Source organism: Phodopus roborovskii, unplaced genomic scaffold (assembly GCF_943737965.1).
Source record: "Phodopus roborovskii unplaced genomic scaffold, PHOROB, whole genome shotgun sequence".
NCBI classification, from domain to species: domain Eukaryota; kingdom Metazoa; phylum Chordata; class Mammalia; order Rodentia; family Cricetidae; genus Phodopus; species Phodopus roborovskii.
In genome coordinates this window covers 34,742,624-34,758,866 of record NW_026126480.1, presented here as the reverse complement: position 1 = coordinate 34,758,866, position 16,243 = coordinate 34,742,624, and the positions used below count along the sequence as shown (strand labels likewise).

Sequence of the window (16,243 nt, the reverse complement as noted above, 5' to 3'; positions counted from 1 at the left end):
CTTTTTGTCTAAATAAAAGGGGAAGGTTTTAACTAACACAGTAAAACTATATACAATGAGTACAATAACTATATACAAATTAATACAGGTAAGAATTACATTAACAATGTCCAGTTCATTTGCATTAGACAAATTTAGAGAAAACACTCAATTATTTGTCCTAGCTTGGGGAGACCAACGTTTTATACCTGCTTCACTTTCTGTCCTAACTTGTATCACCAACTCAAACTATCTTATTATGTTTAACATTGTACACTTTACACCTCTTTTGTGAGTTTCTTTTCTGAATTTGGTAACAAGGAAAACTATAGCTATCTAGTCTTTAACTTCATCAGAGACCAGAGAAAGATACAGTATTACCTGAGTAAACAGGAAGTTCAGAGCAAGCAATTTTCAAAACTAAGAAATGACAAAAATTGCTGGCTGTCCTCCCATCTCCAAGAGACCCCACCTCCCTACCCTGGGGTAGCTCAGGAAGGAGGTGTAGGGGCGGAGGCACAAGGGAGGTTAGAGGGGTGGAGGTAGAAAAAAAGAGGCGGGATTAAGGCGCTCTTTACTTATACCACACTGGGCTCAGAAGTTGGCTGAGGCTGACCCAGTGGACCTCACATTATGAATGCAGGATGCACGTATGGGACCACCTGATACCAATGGCAGGCAGCAGCTGGTTCACTGACTTTTTGCCACTAGCGACCTATATAATTGGAAGATACAGAACCCTAAATTTTCCAAGAAGCCTGCAAGCCTCATTGACTTGTTAGATTCTGTGCTTTTTACTCACCAGATGACATGGGAAGACTGTTGTTACCAGTTTCTTCAGCTCCTCTTCACTACTGAGGAAAGGGAACAGATTCTGGCAGAGGCCTGGAAATTGGTCCCAAGCCCAATTGGTCATAAGCACTGGTTTCCCCCTGACATGACCCAACTGGGAATTCAACACGTAGGAATTAAAAGTCTACTGCCAGGCACTAATAGGAGGTTTCTGGGCTGCCGCGAGGTGTGCTGATAAATTATTTATGATTTGTTAAAGCGTGCATGAGGGTACAGAAAGCAAAGCTAGCCACACGTCATAGAGCCAGGTAGTGGTGATACACAACTTTAATCCCAGCAGCCACACTAGCAAGCCATAGAGCCAGGCAGTGGTGGCACACACCTTTAATCCCAGGACTCAGGGGACAGAGGTAGATGGATCTCTCTTAGTTAAGGACACACTGGGCTACACAAAATTGATCCAGTCCTAAAGAGAATCAGCTCACACAAAGATGTCCTGAGCACTTGGGGGGCACACAACTTTAATCCCAGGATTTGAGAGGTATAAAAGGAAGAAAAATCGGTCTCAAAAGATTTACTCTCCAGCCATGCTGAGGACAGGATAGCCCTTGAGATCTGAGGTAGAGTGAGAGCAAGTGGCCCAGCTGCTTTGCTACTCTGATCTTCAGCTTGAAGCTTGAACCCCAATATCAGTCTCTGGGTTTTTATTTTTCATGCTATAATGAGGCAAAATTTTGTCCACAAATTTGTCCAAAGTAAGTCAGGTGCATCAGGGACCCAAGGAATTTCCAGGAGCTTCCCTGAAGAGACTGATAGAAGCCTACAAGACCTATATGCCCCTGGATCCAGAAGCACCAGAGTAGATCTGCAGTGAGCCTGGCTTTTGTCAACCAGTCAGCTCCAGACATCCATGTAAGTTACAAAGTCTGGAAGGGTTTGAAGGTAAGAGGTTGGCTGAACTCATTGCTGTTGTGGAAAAAGTGTTTAATCACAGAGAGACCCCAGAGGAAAGACAGACCAAAGGGCTGACAAAGGACTCACCAGAGTCCTCTTGACTGCATCAGATGATCCTGAAGCTAAGATACAGGCAAGGAAAATGACTTTTGGAAGCTCAAAACAGGGAGGGAAAGGCCAAGGCAAGGTCAGGTAATAGGCCCCGCTAACAAAGAGACCAATGTGCCTACTGTAAGAAATCAGGTCACTGGAAAAACAAATGCCCTGAATGACAGGAGCCACTGGCAGCACTAGAACTGGAAGAAATGAGGGATTGAAGGGGCAGGGCTTGGAGCCCCTCCCAAGCCTTGGGTAACCCTAAAGGTGGAGGGGAAACACATAGATTTTTTTTGGTAGACATTGGAGCACAGCACCCCATCTTTAAACAACCCTTGAACCAAATGTCCCCCAAAACAATCCTGGGTACAAGGGGCCACGGGGTGAACTGGTACTCATGAATACCCGAAGATCTGTAGACATGGGGAAGGGCCAGGTAACCCACTCTTCCATGGCCTTCCCTGAATGCCCATACCCATTGTTGGGAAGAGATTTATTAACCAAGACAGGCGCCCACATCCATTTCAGTCAGACTGGAATACCAGTGACTGATCAAAAAGGAGAGGTACCACATGTGTTTACCATGTCACTTATAGATGAATATAAGTTTGTGAGCCTCCCCAAATCAAAAAGACAATGGGGACCTACTACAGAAATGGTTCAACAAAGTTCCCCAGGCATGGGCAGAAACTGGGGGACCTGGGTTGGCAACACAGGTCCACCATGCTAGTACAGCTGAAAGCTGATACAACACCAACACATAACCAGACAATACCCAATGCCTAGAGAAGCCAAACTGGGAATTACCCCCCACCCCACACACACACATCAAGTGCCTCAGAGACCTGGAAATCCTGATCCCTTGCCAAATGGCCCTGTTGCCCATTTAAAAACCCACTAATGATTACCGACCGATACAAGACCTCAGGGAAGTTAACTTATGGGTTGAAGACCTTCATTCCATAGTGCCTATCCTTTACATGCTTCTTAGTGCCTTCCCCCTCAAGAAAGGATTATCTATACCATGTTATATTTCAAGGATGCCTTCTTCAGCCTGTCACTGGCCCCAGCCAGTCAGCTCTTGTTCACCTTCAAATGGATGGACCCAGAAGAGGGATTCAACAGATAGCTGACTTGAACAGGACTACCCCAGGGGTTCAAAAACTTTCTCACCATTTTTGATGAAGCCCTCCATAAGGACCTGGGTGAGTACTGGCAGACCTACCATAATATCAGCCTATTACAGTACATAGATGATCTCCTAATAGTGGCTGGCATCTTGGAAACTTTCAAAGCTGCCACTAAGGACCTGGGGTATCATGTATCAGAAAAGAGACATCAACTCTGCCAGACTGAGGAAACTTATCTGGGATACATACTCAAGGTTGGCAAGAGATGGCTGTCAACAACAAGAAAAGAAACCATCCTGAGGATCCCCAAGCCCAGCAATTGTCAAGAGGTGAGAGAATTCCTGGGGTCTGCTGGGTTCTGTAGACTCCGGATTCCAGAGTTTGTTGAGTTTGCATGGCCCTTGTATGAGGCATGCCATGGATGGAAAAAGCCTTTGATGAAATCAAGGCAGATCTACTAAATGCTCCTGCTTTAGCATTACCAGATGTTACCAAACCCTTCCACCTATATATGAACAAGAAAAAGGGGACCCTGGTCACCAGCAGCAGTGCCTTGAACCCTGCCATCCTGCTTCCAGATCTGGACCTGGACTAACCTCTCCAAGACTGTGTGGACATCTGAATCAACACAGGATCAGACCAGACCTCAAGGACATTCCTCCAATGAGGGTGAGGTAACATGGTATCCTGATTTCATCCTGGTTTCATCAAGGATGGTACCAGCTTTGTTGGGGCAGCAGTTACCACTGAGGATGAGGTCATATGGACAGAGGCCCTGCCTCTGGGGACATCAGCTCAGAGGGCTGAACTGATAGCTTTCACTACTACAGCAGGGAAAGGATAAAGAGACTTACTATCTATACTGATAGCCACTATGTGTTCACTATAGTACATGTCCATGGAGCCATCTGCAGGGAAAAAGGGTCATTAACTGCAGAAGGGAAGTCTATTAGAAACAAACAGGAGATTTTAGATCTCTTATGGGCCATATGGCTGCCCAGGGAAACAGCTATTATGCACTGTCTGGGACACCAGAAAGGAGAGGATTCTGTCTCAAGGGGAAACAACTGGACAGAAGCAACAGCAAGGGAAATTGCCTGCCAGAAGGCAACTGCCCTGCTGGTCTCACCACGAAAGATGGTAGTACCTAGGCTGCCAGAATTACCAGCTTACACTAAGAGCTCCAGAGAATCCACATGTGTACAAACACCTACAAAGAGAGAGGACGGTTCAAGACCCCAAATGAACTGATCATTCTCCCATCAGATTTCACCACACAACTAGTCCAGCAGATACATCAGAGCACTCACCTGGGAGAGAAGAAAACACAAGACCTCCTGGGAAGAGCACATCTTAAGGTTCTCAGCCTTAAATCTAAGACAGCAGAGGCTATAAGCCGATACCCCACATGCCATCTCCTGGATGCAAAAAGTGGAGTCACAAGGACAAGGCACTGGAAAGAGGGGCCTGACCTGCAACCATCTGGAAAATTGACTTCATAGAGGTGAAACCGGGCCTATATACTTATAAGTACTTATAAGTCTTTGTAGATACTTTTTCAGGATGGACTGAAGCCTTTCCAGCCAAACATGAGATGGCTGCAATAGGAGTCAAGAAGCTACCAGAAGAGATTATCCCAAAGTATAACCTTCCAATGCTTGTAGGCTCAGACATCAGGCCTGCATTCATCTCTCAGTTAACACAGAAGCTAGTTAAGGTAATGGGAACTAATTGGAAACTTCATTGTGCATACCATCCCCAGAGTTCTAACTAGGTAGAAAGGATAAACCAGACCCTTAAGGATACCTTAACTAAATTAACCATTGAGACTGGTGATGACTTTGCTCTTTACTGGGATCACAATTCCCTCTATAGGCTTAACCTTATTTGAGATCACATATGCCAGGCCTCCACTAATACTGCCTAACCTTAAGGCAGAACTGTTGGCTGAATTTGATGACCAAAAGTTTCTCTCCTCCCTACAAGCTCTCTCTCTCAGGTGCAAAACTAGCTCTGGCCCAAGCTTCAGGCAGTCTCTGAGAAGCAACCACCTCCAGTGCCCCACACTTTCTGGCCAGGGGATCCTGTCATCAAATGACATTGGAAAGAAACCTTAGAGCCTGTCTAGAAGGGACCCCACACCATCATCCTGACCACACCCACAGCTGTTAAGTGGGCAGAGTCCCTGCCTGGATTCACCATTCCCACATGAAGCCCATGGACCTGCATGCTGACCCTGAATACACCTCAGAAGAAGACAACCCTGGACTTTGGAAGGCCCTTGCCCACCTGCATGACCCTCTCAATGTGAGAATTGAGAAAGTCACTGACCCAGCTAAGCAGGCTGAATAATGACTATGTTTGTCCTCTTCCCTAGTCTGCCCTGGCCAGGGTTCCCCCCATTTCTCTAAATGACTGGGCAGAATAGTGAAAACCCCATTGGCCCTACAACCTCACTTAGGTTATTATTGATTCAAGAACTGTGGGGGGGGATCCTGAATCAAACCACCCACCTGGCCCAAATGGGGACCTGATTCCCTGACCTGTACCTTGACCTATTCACTTTGGCATCCTATTGTTTTTCAGGCGATAACCCATGTGCCCTACCAGGACAATATTTCCATATCTTCCCTGACAAAGACAAGGAACTGGAAAGGAAGTATGGAAGGGCAGATAAATACTATTGTGCCTCTTGAGATTGGGCCACATCTGGTGGACAGCACTGCAATGTGCAGACCTTATACCATCTCTAGGGCAGTCCATCCAGCCGTGAATGGGATCACTCTAGGTTTGAGAGTATCAATCCGATACTAATTTGGTTCACTGAGTCAGGCAAGAAAGCCATGGGATGGATATCAGGTGAAACCTGGGGATTGAGATTCAAGAAATGGGAACACAGTGATTCAGGGAAACTGGTTTCTATACAGCTGCATGCTCAGCCTCTGTTATCACCCATACCTTTGCGTCCCAATAAGGTATCAGCTGCTTTAGGTAAGCCAGAAGGCAAAAGAGCCCCAATATCTACTACTGAAACCCCACATTCAGACATACCTTCTGGCTCAGGGCCCCTGGTGTTCTTATTATCCACCTTCCTGGTTCTGAATACTTCAAGGTCCAGTCTCCCTGAAAACTGCTGGCTATGCCTAGATACAAAGTCCCCTATCACGAAGGTATAGCAGTCAAGGGAAATTATGCTAAATCCCACAATTTACAAGCTTGCGGATGGCAGCAACCAATTAAGGGGAGGTTCACCTTGCTGTTGGTGATAGGAAACAGTCTCTGTCCAGGTAAACCCCCACATGGCTATTCCCATCTCTGCAATCTCACTCAGTACCCAATGGGAGTTGGCTTCCTGATCCCATTGAATGACACCTGGGGGGCATGTGCTACCAGCCTAACCCCTGTGTTAATGTTCAGGTGTTGAATCAGATCAAAGATATCTGTGTTCTGGTCCAGCTAGTCCCCAGAATAGTCTACTACCCTGATGACAAAGACTTTTACCAATAGAAATGTCACTGAGATAGAGAAAATGAGAAGCTGTCACAGCTGTCTTAGCATCCACCTTCCTAGGTGTCAGTGTAGCTGGAGCCATAGGTCCTGGAACTTCAGCTTTGATATTACAAGATCAGAATTAGAGGGCCTTGAGAGTGGCAACAGATGCAGATATAGCCACCATAGAACAATGCATCACCCACCTAGAGGAGTCTCCCTTGCTGAGATAGTCCACCAAAACAGGAGGGGACTTGATTTGTTATTCCTGCAACAAGGGGAGTTATACATGGCACTAGGAGAACAATGCTGCCTGTATGCCAACCATTCTGGAGTTATCACAGACTGGATGGCCCTGGTTAGGAAAAGGCTGCATGATAGACAACTGGAAAACAACAAAACGAGGGATGTTATGATCTTTATTTAATTGGACACCCTGGTTAGACACCCTTTTATTGGCCCTACCTGGACCCCTGATTATCCTTTCTTTGGCCTTAACTTGTGAACACTGTATCATTAATGCTTTAATCAAATTTATTAGGGAAAGGATCTCTACAGTCCAACTGGTGGGTTTAAAGCAACAATACAAACTGTAAACCTGAAAGAAAAATTTCCAGGATTTGAGATGATGCACTACTCAAGGGGAGAATGAGAGGGTCAGGCAAATATCATGACAGGCCTGAAGACAGAGTTTCTGTTCCACTTGGTCCCACAACCCCTTAGTCCCAAGTATTTACACAATCAAGATATCACCACACAGGCTCCTAATAACTCAGTTAAGAACCAGGCCTCAGTTCCTGCCTCTTGAAACTAAACAAGACAGTTTCTGAGGAAGACACAAAGGTCAACCAATCACCAATGCCCCCGATAGTAAGGATGTGGAGAACTGCAGGTATTAGAACTGGGACAACCCCCCCCCCCATTATCTTAGGCAATAACCAAATGAGGACAAAGCCTGGGACTTGTTTAGACTTGCCCAAGTATGTACAAGCTATAGCCTTAGCCCACTCCTGCCAGTCCTAGCCAATTAGAAATATACTAATATGGTTGTCACTTGCATAGGAACGATCACACTGCTTTTAGAATTCATCTAGTTGTGTATAAAAGAGCCTGAAAGCTTTTCTTGGGGGTCACCATTTGCCATTTCTGTCCTTGTGTTAGATGTGTGGCCCCAAAATCCTGGTACTTTTATTCTTGAGATAATAAATGCTCTTGCTGATTGCATACTTGGATGGTGGTCTTTCATGGGACTCCTCCTCCATGAGACAATCCTTCAAAATTCCTGCTTCACAGAAAAGTCTGTCAGATATTCTAGGGCCCTAGGCTGAAGATGGATGCCCCAATGTTACAGAGGAACCTTGGGTGACTGTCCAGGCAGCCAGCTGTTTCTGTTATTTCTCATAGTTTTCGTTGTTTCTTGCTAAGCACTTCCTTGGGTCTTTGATGGGGTTGAAGACAAGATAGCTATATTTACAGTTTTCCTTAGTCATGATAGAAAGTAAATTAGGTACAAAATAATGGACACATCAAGAAAGGATAGATAATGGAGTATTGTCTCTGAAGTTGCCGAACACAAGTAGACTGAACATTGTGAATGTAATTCTTACTTGATAATTGTTCTTATTGTATGTGGTTTTACTATGTTATAGTTAAAACCCTTTTTATTTAGACAAAAAGGGTGAGATCTGTTTGTGTTGATTGCTTGGAGACCACCAATACAGTCCAACTTCGGTTTGGAGAATGGAGTCCACATTCAGCTGGTGGGGATGGGTCACAGAGTTCCCAGAAGATAGAAGGACATAGGGTGGAGGATGAGGAGGGGTAAAGAGATCATTTGGCCCTTTAATTTTGGAAGTGGTGAGAGGTGGGATGATGTCTCTGTTGCTCTCTGGATCTCTCAGGTTTATTCCCTAATATTTACTTCTAAGTTTTATTTTCTTTTTTCTTTCTTTTTTTAAAGAAGACAAATGTACTTTTTCTTTTTAAAAAAAATTTAAATTACTTATTTTTTATTACATATACATTGTTCTGTCTGCATATCTACCTGCACACCAGAAGAGGGCACCAGATCTCATTACAGACAGTTGTGAGTCACCATATGGTTGCTGGGAATTGAACTCAGGACCTCTGGAAGAGCAACCAGTGCTCTTAACCTCTGAGCCATCTCTCCAGCCCCAGAGTTTTATTTTCTAATACAATGAAAAAAAAAAAAAAAAAAAAAAAAAAAAAAAGAAATAGCAATAGGGTATTTGTTGAAAATGTGAATTTTAGGACCCACCTCAGACCTATTGAATGAGAAGCAGGAAAGTAGAGCAATTCCTGATTTAATGTCTCTTTCAGATGATTTTGAGAGCTGTGATCTATGCAGTGGGAATATCTGGGCACTCAACTGAGCTGCTTGGCAGAGCTTCTTGACAGGATCTCTCAAAACCAGCACTCTGGGCATTGGAGAGATGGCTCATTTGTTAAGGACACTTGCTAGAGGACCCAAATTCTGTTCCCAGGATCCACATGGAAGCTCGTTACCACCTGTAAGTACAGTTCCAGGGGGATTCAGTACTCTCCTCTGGCTTCCAGGCATGCTCCTGCATGCAAATAGAACACAAACTCAGGCAGACACAGACCTATAAACAAAGACACTTTAAAAACAAGCAAACCCCAGCACTCTTTAGTAAATCAGGTTAGAGACTTGGAGCAAGAATCACCACATACTTAGCCCTCTGAGCTTTTGTGATTGCTGTCTCCTCCCCTCCATCTTCTGTCCCAGTGGTCTCAACCTTCCTAATGCTGGGACCCTTTAATACAGTTCCTCATGTTGTGGTGACCCCAACCATAAACTTACTTCATTGCTACTTTACAACTGTAATTTTGCTACCATCATACATCGTATATATCTGTGTCTTTGGATGGTCTTAGGCAACCCCCATGAAAAGGTCTTTCAACCTTCAAAGGGGTCATGGGCCACAGGTTGAGAACCACTGTTCTATCTCAATCCTTTGCTTCTTTCATCCATACCATTCCTCTTCCCATAGTTAATGTATTCACATGTTCATTACTTGTTTATGTGTCCTCCAGGGCAGAAACTACAACTTATTTTTGAAACAGGGTCTCTCTATGTATTCCTGGCTGTCCTAGAACTCACTCTGTAGACCAGACTGGCCTTCAAACTCATAGAGATCCACTTGCCTCTGACTCCTGAGAGGTGGAGTTAAAAGCCTGGGCCATCTGCAAAGCTCTATTTAAATTGGCTGTTAAAAATTGTTTTTGCTGAAACGTACTTAATTGGGCACAGGAAAACTAAAAGAAAGTTAAAAGCCTGGCATCTCTGCCTTCATGTTACTGTCTCTGTTGCTTTATCTTGTCTTGTGCCAGATGCAAATCTCCTCACTACCTCCAAACCTGCTTTTACTTTGTATTCCAGGAAAACTAGAGCTGTCATAAATATTTTAATGACAAGGGACTAAAATTATCACTAAGCAACCATAAGCCAAAGGATAGACCACTCCCCAAATGAGGGTGATTATCTGTGATAATTTGTGATAAAGTGCTGCTCCCTGAGGGGAAGACATTATCTCCAGAGTGGTAATTCCCTTCTCTAGTGAGGATTGTAAGTAAGTTCCTTCAACCTTGCAGAACCAGGTCTGCTATGACACCACTACACCTTGACCAAGACTGCCTGATTGGGTATACCTCTTGCCCCTTGTCCCATTCTATTTAAATCAAACACTCATTCGAGTATTGAAAGAATGGTGACTTTATTCAGGGTGTCACCAGACCCCTCTATCTGTTCCTTTTCCTAAGTGCGGCTCTGAGTGTGGCCCAACACAAAATTGTTCCCTTATTTGTCATGAAGACTCTTTTGCATGTTTTGTTTGTAATTCTACCATGTGGTGCTCGAGCATGAACTTCATAGATAAAAACTTGATGTTGCAGGGTCAAGGGTAGTGAGTGGTGGTCTCTGTGTGGTAACCACATTCTCATCTTGGTGGCACCCATATCCTTAATTCCAGCACTCAGGAGCTAGAGGCAAGAAGATCTCTGTGAGTTCAAGGTTAGCCTGGGCTACAGAATGAGTACCAGACCAGCCTGGGCTACATAGTGAGATCCCCTGTCTCAAAGACCAAATCCCAAACCCAGACCTTTGTGCTGTGGTCAGTAGGTTGGACCTGCATTTCAGCTGCTTTGGTTAAATCTCCTCTCTCTAGTGTTCTTTACTTGTCTCTTTAATTGGCTTATTGGAGAGCCCCCCCAAAAAACAAACAAAGAACCCCACCGTCTTCTCCCAAGAGACCATTTTAAACCTCAGAGTCCCTTAACCCTAAAACTCCATCTCACTAACCTCAATCTGAGCTATTTAGGAGCATGCATTATGATAGGGTCTCTAGGGACCAGGTTGGCCTCAGATCCATACCAGTCTTTCAGTCTTTCAAATGCCATGTCTCAATTTATGACCCACCATGCCTAGTTAAAAGTTTTTTAAGTTTATGAGAAATTATGCCCGATTTCTCAAATGGACCAGATTCTTCCTCTCTTCTTCTTTTGCTTTTATTTGTTGTATTGGAGGGGGTACTGTGAAGAAACTACAAAAATGGCCACTCCATTAGGGAGAAGGATTTTTTGCTTGCTTGGTTTGGGTTTTTGTTTTTGTTTTGTTTTGTTTTAAAGACAGGGTTTCTTTGTGTACACTTGGCTGTCCTGGAACTAGCTGGCCTTGGACTGACAGGATCTGCTTGCCTTTGCCTCCTGAGTGCTGGGAGTAAAGGTATGTGCTACCACTGCCCAGTTGAGACTGGAAGGTTTTTGCTGTGAATAAGAGAAAATATCTAGAGGCATCTGGAAGAGTCCAGAGCAGAGAGAAAAAGAAATAGACTGAGCTGGGTAGTGGTGGTGCACACCTTTGATCCCAGCACTCCAGGCAGAGCCAGGCAGGATCTCTGTGAGTTTGAGACCAGTCCGGTCTATAAGAGCTAGTTCCAGGACAGGCTCCAAAGCCACAGAAAACCCCTGTCTTGAAAAACAAAGCAAAACAAAACAAAAAAGAAATAGACTGGATATGGCAGGGCTATCTGTAAGAGAAGCAAGAGAGTGGGGCAAGGTCATGGGTGGGGGATGGAAGATCATGTGGGTTATAAGGAGAACAGTATCTGGGGGTGGGAAGCAGCCCATGATTGGAGCAGGCCTGGGAGTTTTAGGGTAGAGGAGGAGGTGAGAAGAGCCAGGATGGTAATCTGGGGGAGGTATTTGGAATGAATAGCAAGTGCTTGTGGATAAAGACTGTAGGAGCCCAGAGGGTAGCATGTATTTGCTGATATTTGCCACAGATGTAAGTCAATGAGAACCACAGGTCCCTTCTTGCAGAGGTAAAAGAAATGATTCCTTTGGGGGAGGGGGATGGGAACCTGTTTCACAAGTTCTGAGGAATGCTGGCTTTTATCACCAGAAATCCTTCTGTAGTCCAGCTGGAGCTCATTTCTGGATGGAGCTCATGTCTGAGAGGAAATGTGTATGTGTGTGCACATGCGCACGAGCATGCATTCACACGGGTGTGTGTATCTCTGTGTAAGCACATCTTGATGCTAGTGTGGCCAAAAGACAATTTGTGGGAATCTATTCTCTCCTTCCACAACTGGAGTCTGCTTTAGTCATTGTTCTATTTCTGTGAAGAGACACCATGACCAAGGCAGCTTATAAAAGAAAACATTTATTGGAGGCTGGCTTACAGTTTCAGAGAGTCAATCCATTGTTAACATGGCAGGGAGCATGGCAACAACTATTATGCTGGGACAGTAGCTGCCTTAGGGTTTCTGTTGCTGTGAAGAGACACAATGACTAGACAGCTCGTATAAGGAAACATTTCATTGGGTGGCTGGCTTACAGTTTCAGAAGCTCTGTCTATCATCCTTGGCAGGGAGCATGGCAGTGTGCAGGCAGACATGGTGCTGGCTACATCTCAATCAGAATGCAACAGCAAGTAGACGTCACACCAAGCAAAGCTTGAGCAAGAGACCTCAAAGTCCACCCCCACAGTGACACACTTCCTCCAACAAGGTCACACCTACTAATAGTGTGTTCCCTTTGGAATTATGGGGGCCAATTACATTCAACTACCACAGTAGCTAAGAGCTTCATGCTTATATACAGAGAAACGGAGAGAATGGGTCTGGCATGGGCTTTTGAAACCTTAAGCCCCATACCCAGTGACACACTTCTTCCAAGGCCACACCTTGTAATCATTCTAATCCTTCTCAAATAGTGCCACATTCTGATGACTAAGATTCAAATATATGAGCCTGTGGGTGCCATTCTTGTTTTCTTTTTCTTCTCAAGATAGGGTTTCTCTGTGGTGTCTTGGCTGTCCTGGAACTCACTCTGCTGACCTTGAATTTACAGAGATCTGCCTGTCTCTGTCTCTTGAGTGCCGAGTGCTGGGAATAAAGGTGTGTGTGTGTGTGTGCCGCCACCACTATGAGGGTCATTCTTATTCAAACCATCACAGGTCCTGAGGACTGAATTTGGATCGGGTTGTCAGACTTAGTTACAAGTGCCTTTACAGACTGAGCCATGCCACTGGCCCCTTGCTCCCATGTCCCTTAAAAAAAAAAATTAATTTACATGTACATTTGTGTACCTATGTATGTGTTTGCAATGTGGGTATAGGTATCTCTAGAGTCCAGAAGAAGGTGTTGAATCCCTTGGTGTTGGAGTTATAGGTAGTTGTGTGCCAACCAATGTGAGTTCTGGGAATTCAATTGAACGTCTTTGGAAGATCCATACAAATTAACTGCTGAGCCATCTTTCCAGTCTTCCCTGCCTTTTGACTCAGGCTCTCATATAGTCCAGGCTGGTTTTGTATTCATTATGTAGCCAAAGGATGACTTTGAACTCTGAACCTTGCTGCCTCCACCCTCTCTCTTCCTCTCCCCAGATTATACATGCTAGCTGCCACATCTGACTCAGACCAGTTTTGTTGCTTTTAATTTTTTCTAGGACTACTTTTAACTGAATGATAATGAAATTCCCTCTTCACATACACAAAGGTAAATTGTTGCTACCCAGCTGTTTTTCTTTTGTTCCTGTGCACCAACTTTATAAGTGCCTTCTAAACCACCCAGTGGTTTGTCACTTTCTGTAGGCCCCTTTTCAAAGATCTAAGACCACTTTTGATACTCTGCTCACTAGCACATTTGTTCTGTTTTGTTCTATTAAGTATCGTCTGATTCTAGAATTGAAGACCCTTGACACTTTCTGGTCTTAGCAACCAGAGCAGTGGCCGAATGAATAAAAGCCCCAGGAGAGCACAGCCCAGCGTGAACTTCTAGTCTGGTGCCAGGATCTGGAAAGGCGCTTAAAAGAGATTTGCGGAATGAATGAGCGACAGAAACGAAAGGGAAACCACTCCTTTACCAAAATGGCCGCGTGTCCCGTCCCTTTACCAACGCGGCGGTTCCCGGCCGCTAGGGCGGGGACGAGGTGGGCGGGACCATCGAACCGTCAGGTGCGGCCCCGCCCTCCTCTGCCCTCGCTTGATTCCGGATTGGTCCGGTTCCAGCGCCGCAGCAGGCCGCGGGCTGAGGCCGCCTGGTGCTCGCCACTTCCGGCGCGCTGGGCTGTTGGCTGGGGGTGGCCGCGCGGGGCGAGCGGCGGCTGCGGGCGGCGCGCAGGGATGCGGAGCGGGGCAGAGGTGGCGAGAACTGCGCGGGCCCGCGGGCCTCTCTGCTGAGCCGGCCGCGCCGCCCAGGCCCGGGCAGCCTCCGCCCCTTCAGCCCCGGCCCGGCCCGTCGCCGTCTCGGGCCGCGGAGGCCGGGGAGTCCCTGCCTGGGCCCGCAGCCTCCTTCTGGGGGTCGGGCCCAGGCGGGGGGCCCCGCACAGCTGTCTCCTTGCCCCATTTCCTGCTTTTGCGTTTGCCTGGGGTGGGCCGAGGTCTGGATGAATCGCTTCGGGGGTCCTCGATGAGGCCGCTGTGCTCCTTTTGAAGGTGCCGGCGGGGCCCGGGTGGGAAACGGGTTGTCTTTGCATGGGCGGGGGACTCCCCGAACCTGCCGGGACCATGACCTGAACTGTGCGAGCGGGACGCGTTGGATCCCAGGAGCCAGCTCACCTGAGCCACCCCCTCCCCGGCCAGCATGGTGAGTGGGGTCAGGGACCCGGTTGGAGGGGTGGCAGTGGGCCTCGGGGCAGCTGAGCTATCGCTTCTCACTGGGGCGGGGAGAGGCGCGTGCGAGCCTGGCGGGTGACACATGCGTGCAGGGTGTGCAACCGGCTGTACGCTCCCATCCCCCCATCACTTGATGTCTCGAATCTAGGAGGGAGGACCTTGGAAACGCCGCTGCTACGAACCCCCACCCCCTGTCCCCGTTTGCTGTGTTCCTAGTGCAACGAGTCGTGATTACCAGTATCATTAATTTATTGATGGCTTACTGTGTGCCATTTCCTTTGCTAAGTGATTGGCATATATTTAGTTACTACACCAAACCCTGGAAATGGGGAGACTGAGGCATAGAGCAGTTAATTACTCTGCCCAAGGTCAAGCGACTCCTCTGGGACAGTGGCACGATTTGAACATAAGCAGTCTGTTATTAAATTACTGGCTGGAATTTTGGAGAACATTCCGTCCATCTGTAGGTTTGCATTCGGAGAAATCTAAAGTGGCATTTGCAGAGGTTACTGATACAGATGATGGCAGAGTCAGCATTGGCATCTTTGAACATATTGGCCACTGTTCTTTCTGCTTTTTGTTCTGGTATTTTCCCTTGAAAACTGCATCCTTTCAGTTCCAGCTCAAAAGCCTTAGGAAGACACCCCCCCACCCACATTCCAGGTCTTTCAGCCCCTCAATACTCCTTTGGGTTTGTGTACTCACAGTAGTTTGTTGAGCATTCAGCTTTTGCCATTGTAATGTTTCTGAGCCTTAACTGCCATCACAGTAAGCAAGGTGAAGTTATTTGTCTGATTTCTTATCTGCCTCAGTTTGGCATGAAGACCATGATGAGTGGTTGATTGCCCAGCCTGGGTTTTGAGCATCTCCAGGGATCCGCCCCCCCCCCCAATTGCCTGGCAAGTTAGTGGTATATTGGAGATGTAGTCATTGGCAAAGTTTTTTAATGTACATATTAGACTAGATTGTCTTGAGTGGTGGGTGGGTGGTGTGTAAGGTCCTGGTTATGGAAAGAGGATCTAGGGCACTCACTTTGTCCTCCTGGGTTTACAAGCAAGCTGGGTAAAACACACCATTAAAGCTGAGTGGCATGGCATAATTTGTACTGTGGGCACATATATGGTATATATAAATACTGTAAGAGGTACAGACAGTTTGTACATTGTAGAGATGTTCTCTAAAAATGGGACATCTATGAATTCTCACATTCCTTCAGTAATCTTATAAAATGTTTGAATTTAATCCTTCTCCCCCAAAGACAGAGTGTCATTATGTAGCTCTGGTTGTCCTAGAACTCACTATGTAGACCAGGCTAGAACTCGCAGAGATCCACCATTTCTCTCCCAGGTGCTGCGATTAAAGGCTGGTTGTACCCAGCTAAAATGTTTGAATTTTTAAAATTGTTTAATTTTAAATTAATTGGTGTGAGGGTGTCAGATCCCCTGGAACTGGAATTACAGACAGTTGTGAACTGCCATGTGGGTGGGTGCTGGCCTATAAACTCTGGTCCTCTGGAAGAGCAGCCAGTGCTCTTAACCACTGAGCCACCTCTCCAGTCCCAAATACTTGAGTTTTCAAATTGTGATAAAATACACTTACCCACTTAAATGAATTTATAGTTCACTTGCATTACGTACATTTATATTGT

At 46.0% G+C, this 16,243-nt stretch overlaps 1 protein-coding gene across 2 annotated transcripts in view; it reads left to right on the top strand.

Annotated features, from left to right (window-relative positions):
• Positions 1–14,417: 14,417 nt before the first annotated feature.
• The window catches only part of Xpo6 (exportin 6), a 103,867-nt gene continuing 102,041 nt past the window's right edge, over positions 14,418–16,243 (top strand). For both annotated transcript variants that reach the window (XM_051192914.1, XM_051192913.1), the window contains exon 1: positions 14,418–14,566. In XM_051192914.1, coding sequence (XP_051048871.1) covers positions 14,564–14,566 — 3 coding nt within the window. In that variant the 5' untranslated portion in view covers positions 14,418–14,563. The remainder of the gene's footprint in view (positions 14,567–16,243) is intronic.